This window comes from Vigna unguiculata, chromosome 3, assembly GCF_004118075.2.
Source record: "Vigna unguiculata cultivar IT97K-499-35 chromosome 3, ASM411807v1, whole genome shotgun sequence".
In the NCBI taxonomy this organism is placed as follows: Eukaryota; Viridiplantae; Streptophyta; class Magnoliopsida; order Fabales; family Fabaceae; genus Vigna; species Vigna unguiculata.
In genome coordinates this window covers 28,395,808-28,402,533 of record NC_040281.1, presented here as the reverse complement: position 1 = coordinate 28,402,533, position 6,726 = coordinate 28,395,808, and the positions used below count along the sequence as shown (strand labels likewise).

General features: G+C 34.6%; 1 protein-coding gene across 1 annotated transcript; it reads right to left on the bottom strand.

Moving 5' to 3' along the window:
- Positions 1–2,826: 2,826 nt before the first annotated feature.
- LOC114177446 (fe(2+) transport protein 1-like) lies at positions 2,827–4,234 on the bottom strand. Its single transcript, XM_028062784.1, has 3 exons — positions 3,620–4,234; positions 3,361–3,510; positions 2,827–3,285 (listed from the first exon to the last, which is right to left on the bottom strand). The coding sequence occupies exons 1-3, from the start codon at positions 4,232–4,234 to the stop codon at positions 2,980–2,982; spliced, it is 1,071 nt and encodes a 356-aa protein (XP_027918585.1). The 3' UTR covers positions 2,827–2,979.
- Between the last annotated feature and the right edge of the window lie 2,492 nt (positions 4,235–6,726).

The following is a 6,726-nucleotide window of genomic DNA, read 5'->3' as shown; positions in this document are numbered from 1 at the left end:
TTTCATTTTTTAACATTATAAAACATGCTAGCTTTTAAACTTTCCCATTTATGAATATGAAGACAATTAATTATGTTTTGTTTCAATCTATTGACTTGTAGGTTGTTAAGCAATTACTGAAGTTGGATGTTGAACACCCTAATTCTCATCGTTGTTTGGTATGCTTTATTTCTATGAAGATCAAACCAGCAAATCAAAGAATCTATAAACAAGAGGGAGAAAGAATAAGAAATCCTTACAATGCTTCTCTTGTGGATTGTGGCTTGGATCTCACTCTTACTAGGTTCATTAGGCCCAATTGTATAGTTTAGAATGTAATGAAGGTACATAAACTAGTTATAAACATCTTAGACTAGTATTATGGTATTATTTATATCTTGAACTTTGATGGATTATGTCTGATTATTGTAATTTGCTCTTTTAATTAGCTAAGTATCAATGTTACTTAATTTTATTGTTTGCGATTTCAATTCTTAATGAATTAAATAATATGCTGGACTGTAATGAATTTGTCGAAGAAGTTCTCAAATGTGTAGCAAAACAAATTTTGCATATCTAAAATCACAATTATTTGTGTGGGCTAAGCCGATGCAAAATTCGACGTTGTCATGCATGGATTTGGTCCACACATCCTTTACTAATTATTATATTTGTTACTTTCGCATCGGTTTACCCAATGATAACAAAGAAGCTATTATTTGTCATCCTCTAACCCATGGTTTTTGCATCCATGGTTTTAACATCCTACACCATGTTGTCGCGTGACTGACGTCCTAAGTCTATTAACGTGGGCTTTCACCTTGTCGTATCCCATTTTAGCCGATGCCATTTGCTAACACTCTTTTATATATATATATATATATATATATATATATATATATATATATATATACTTTGTTGAAAAAGAAGCATGACATAATTGTTTTATGTAGTTTTATGATTTACAGTATATTAATGCAGGTATTAATATGTATCTTTCTACACCAAACACCGTACTTTCTCACTTAGACAACTTTAATTCTGGGTTGTTGTGTGTTTTCTTCGACATCATGGACGCCCAATTATTTTGTCCAGTCTTCTGATCATTTTAACCACATTTTTGTTAGGATGTTCTATTCTATCAAATCAAATCAAATGTGATGAGGAAGGGGATCTCGTGAAAAAGTTCGGTTATTTATTTCTTACGATTTTTCTTTGGCTAATTATTTTCTTACTGAATGTGCATTTGGACATGACAATTGAAATACAATATTATAATTATTTGAACCTTAAATATTGGTATCATCATTTAGCTTCATTCTTGTTTTATTTTACTTAATGAGTTTATCTTGCTCTCTTTTGATAAGTAGTGGCAGATCTTGGACATATTTTTTTTAAGGCTTAAATACCTTGATTTTTGTAGAGTTTGTTGTGGATGGTCCTCATTTTGACAGAATGTTAAAAATGGTCATCATTTTTACCGAATGTTTAAAATGGTCCTCATTTTCGCAATTTGTGTTTTATTTGGTCATTTTCTGTAACTTCGTTTAAATCATTAACGGAGCATTGTACATGTGACACGGTTTGTATTAGGGTGTGTTACAATGCTCCGTTAATGATTTAAATGACCTTACAGAAAATGATCAAATAAAATATAAATTGCGAAAATGAGGATCATTTTAAATATTCGGTCAAAATGAGGACCATTTTAAACATTATGTCAAAATAAGGACCATCCACAACAAACACTACAAAAATGAGGACAAAAAGGGTATTTAAACCTTTTTTTAAATATATATTTTTTAAAATCAGTATATTTAATATATTTAACACTTCCAAAATTTGTATACTTATAAAAATAAAAAAGTTTGTCAGCACCAAAATATATTGTAAAGATCCGTCATTGATAAAAAAAAAAAAAAAAAAAAAAAAAAAAAAAAAAAAAAACTATCTTTAAAATTTGCAAGCAATAATGTTATAAATTTGGAAGCAATATCGTTTTAACTCTATTCTATGAATTTTTTGTTGAATTTTGTAGGCCAACTAGTGGAGGAGTCACAACTCTTACTGAATGAGATGAGAAAGGCTAAAGTTCAGAAAAACTGAAATCTGGAGTCATATTTGTGGGTATATTAATTTTGTGGTAGTTTTTGTTTTCTAAACTATTTAATTTTTCTAAATTGAATCTACTTCTGTATTTCTGAATTGATTGAATTGAATGTATATTTGAATTTGATAGAATGATGGATAGAAAAATCAACATTTTGACAAAATTAAAAGTATAAACTGAAATGTAAATATGTTTTAGGTTACATTATATCTAGCTCGATCTGTTGTACATAGTTGGCCATTAATTTTCATACCAACAACTAGAGAAAATTTTGAATTTAGAATAAAGAGAGTACGAATGCTAAAAGACATTTTTCACATGGTTTGTGAAGTGATTGAAAGCAAAAGTTGTTACTACCTACTTCATAACCATCTAAAAATAAAAATAAATTCTAATCCATTACAATCTAAGAGATCGATGAGAAGGGTATGGGCCAAGGACGCCATCACCATCTTCTCCTCTTAGGCACTTTCTGGCCTCTAACTTCAACACTTGGAACTCAAAGTGATGATTCAAGTTCACTGGTTTGGAATCAATTGCCAAACTCCCTTTGGGCCAAGCAATGGACAACATAAATGTTCCATGTCTCGCCACCACGACATATAGGTCCCACTTTGCTAAACTTCATCTTCCTCAAGTATCATTAAAGTTTTTCACACTAATATATAAGTTAAGGAAAATGACTACAAATTGTTTATTAAACGTTTTTAAACTCTTTTGTTTTAACATGTCGAGGATACTACATATATTTATTTATTTTTATGCAATTGTTACAGTACAGAGTATTGGAACATGAAAGTATTGCTTTCGAACTTCTTATTTTAATGGAACACGTAAGAGATTACAACTTTGAAGATGCTATTATTCCCTAAAGTAGACGTAAGAGAAAACTAAGCCCATTTTGCCATGAGAGACATGCCAGCAGCACCCAAAAACACTGCTAAGTAAGATTTCAATTGAAGGTTGATGCTACCCTGCAATCTAGGGCTCATGAAATCAGCAGAGAGAAGGTCAACCAAAGCCATGTAGATCAAAAGACCAGCAGAAGAAGCGTTGAGCAACCCCACGGTGATGAGTGCACTTGGGCTGTTCTCTCTGTAGATCGTCGACAATGCAATTCCTAGGGCAATTCCAAATGGGGTTGTCACGGAGAAAAAAAACATCATGGTGACCTTCTTTAAGGACCTGTACTGGGCCTGTTTAAAATTTTAAGGGTTAGTTAGTCTTATCAACATAGAAATGAAAAATTTAATGATGCATGCTCTAGATACCTGCTGAATGCAGCCTCCAAGACCCATGCCTTCAAACATTTGATGGAAGCAAAGTGCAGCTATAAGACCTTTTATGGTGCATGTGTTGTTTGAGGCTCCCAGGCCAAGTCCTATAACCACTGAATGAACCACAATTCCAAGTTCTAATACCTGCATTTCCAATCTTCCTTTGTTACAATTTCTGATGAAGAAAATTTCGAGAGAAATAGTGAGCAACAAAACTGCGTTTTTTAACTTTGTATGAAAGAAACAATCTTACCATAGCAACTACACGATAACGTAGAAGCTGTGAATCTTGGCCTTCTGTCTTGTTCTCACGGTGGTGGTGGTGGCCATGGAAATGGCCAAAGTTAACAACACCACCCATCTCTTGGTCTCCACCACCTGCAGGGCTGCTCTTAGCTGAAATAATCTCAGTCCGAATCTTCTTGGTGTAAGCACTAGTGGCCAAAGAATCCACCATCATCGTTATTATAGCAGAAAACATAGCAACAAATCCCGAAAATGGAAACTGGTGCCACGGTTTCTCCTTCAAGCAATCAGACCACAACATGTCAAAGGAATCAGGAAGCACGTGCATGAAGCCGGTGCCTAGAATTATACCAGCCGCGAAGCACTTCACAATTACGAAGAGATCATTTTCAGGGCTCAAAGCAGGGATTGAACGTGTGACTAAGGGTAGTGTCACACCAATTATGCTACAGACTAAAATGGCGAATATGGCTATGACTTTTAGTGGCAGGGCTTTCTTTTTGTTGTTGCATGCGTTCGCTGATTCAGCTTCACAATCAGCCACGGCTTGAGGTGTGAGAAGAGTGAAGAGAATGAAGAAAACAAAGATAGTCTTGAAAAGAGTTAGTGAAGTAATGGCCATTGTGGTTGTGTTTCACAAACTCTCTAGCTCACTCACTTCTTACTGAGCTCTATTAGATGGTTGTAGTACAGAGTGTGCGTTGTCAAAATAAATAAAAGTGGTTGGGGGAAGTTACGCGGCATAAATTTTGGAAGTGTCAACGTACCACATCACTTTCTGTAATAATAGCAGTAAATCAGTACACCACACATTATAAAATAATGACTATGATACTTTAATCAATTTTTTTTTAACTTACTTTTAACTTACTATTTCAATCACCATTAAATCATCATATCATATTATTTGAAAAAATTAAAATAAATGATCTATCGGTGATTGAAGGGATGAGTTAAAAATAGGTCAAAAAAATAGGTTAAACTATCTTTTTCCATAAAATAATTCTACGAAGGATGCATATAACACCGATTATGAAAAGGATTAATGTTATTAAAGCAAAATTAACCTGGCGCTATGGCAAGGATCGCAAATCAATTGTTTGCTCTACGATGTTATAATGAGATGTGTTGTACATAGGAAGTTGCATAAATGAACAAAGACAGGAAGTGTTTTATGGATCATGCTGCGTTGAAGTAGTCAGATAGGGCTTCAGTTATGAGTTAAAATCAATTCTAAACTTGAAGACTGAAGTTTAAGCATTGAAAATGACCAACATACAGGGGTTGCATAGTCTCAGGAACATTGTGTATACATTGTAGTTAAAGAGGAAGTCATCCAGAAAATATATGTGTCTTAATATCATATAAGATAAGGATGTTAGAATTCTCTTATCGATTGTAAAAATAAAACCAAATTAAAGTATATAACAGGACACCATTTTCATTTGACAAGCAAATTTTATTATGTTAAATGTAAATCATGGACAACGGATTCAAAGGATTCTTTGGAGGTTTAATAAATTGATTGATTGGTCCCTCCATAGGATTTGTGGTATGGTTTCATTGTGTAGCTTATTATGCAAATGAATAGAAATTTTGTTTGTTCGACTTTAATGCAGTTAATTTGAGTGTGATGGGTGACAGCCCTTGTACCATTAATATTATGATAAAATTGTTACCGGTAGAAAAATGGACAAACTCACTTGTGAAATATTGGACGAGCCACCGCAAACTACTATTTTGGGGTGGCTTGTAGAGGTGAACGCTTTACGTGTGGAGTGCTGATTGTACATCACTTGGAGTATTCATTTGTAATTGTATTTTTGGAGACAGTTGGTATGTCGTTTGGTGAGGCATATGTATGATTTTTTCTCACCAGTAAAAGAAAGGGTCTGAGTCACGATTATTTTGACTATTTTGCTTCGGTTGAAGATCCGAGACATATTTAACCGAGGTAATAAAGGTTGACCTTTTTGCTTCGATTCATAATTGAGGCATATTCATCCTTACCAAGGCTTAAAATGCATTAAAGGTTAAAAAAAGAAACCAAAATAATATTTTTGCCTCGATTCTGGGAATAACCAGCATCAATTGCAACAACCTTCCCCCTCTCACAAGCATCGACACAACAATGGTGGCCTTCGAGTGCAGCAACGGCTACAACGTGATGCCATAATAGAAGCAATAGTAGCAGCAAGTGCAGAGTGATGAACTTCATGCAAGAAAGAAGACGTGCAACGACGGACGTGGTACGAGGAAGAAGACGCGCATGAGCAATGGTGGACACACTATGCAGTAGCTAGCTCAAGGGAGAAGAAGAATACGCGAGGAAGAAGACGTAGTGTGTGTTGTGGTGGTGGAACACAAAGATGAAGTGTAGAGAAAAATGGAGAAGAAGAAGCTCGCACTTAAGGTAGAAGGTGAAATGCAATCTATTTTTTATTTGAGGTTTTTTTTAACCTAAACTTTTTCTGCCTCGGTTGAATTAAAAATTGAGGCATAAAACCTTCTTCTGCCTTGGTTAACACATAACCAAGGCATAACACCCTATTCTACCTCGGTTCCAGGACCACCGAGACCATAGGGTGAAGAAAAAAAATAAAAATTTTTTTTTTTGACTACACAAATTTATCTATCTCGGGTTCACAAAAAAACGAAGTAGATAACCAATTTATGCCTCGAATCCTCCACAACTGAGGCAAAACTCTTTTCGTTCAAATTTAAAAATTCAAAATAGAAGGAATGGTGAAAATTCTAAGAGGCATTAGGCCTCGCGTGCGTGGGAACCGATGCAAAATGGTGGTTTCTACCTCGAGTGTAAAGGTAACTGAGGCATTAAAGGTTGCGTAAATTTCAAAATTGCAACCGCTTGTTTATATGCCTCATTTCCGTTGTGACCGAGGCATAAAGCCAGAGTTAGAAAGCCAAATATGCACTAGTGTCTTCAGGGCTTCATATTCCTTGTGGTTGGTTACAAGATCATGATCACGGAAAATCATCGTTCTCTAAATCTTCTTTAAATGTGTAGGCACAAAAACGTACATTAGTCCAAGTCTTTACTAATGCTTGTGATATTCCTTTACCCCAATTATTCTCCTTATACAGAGGGAGATA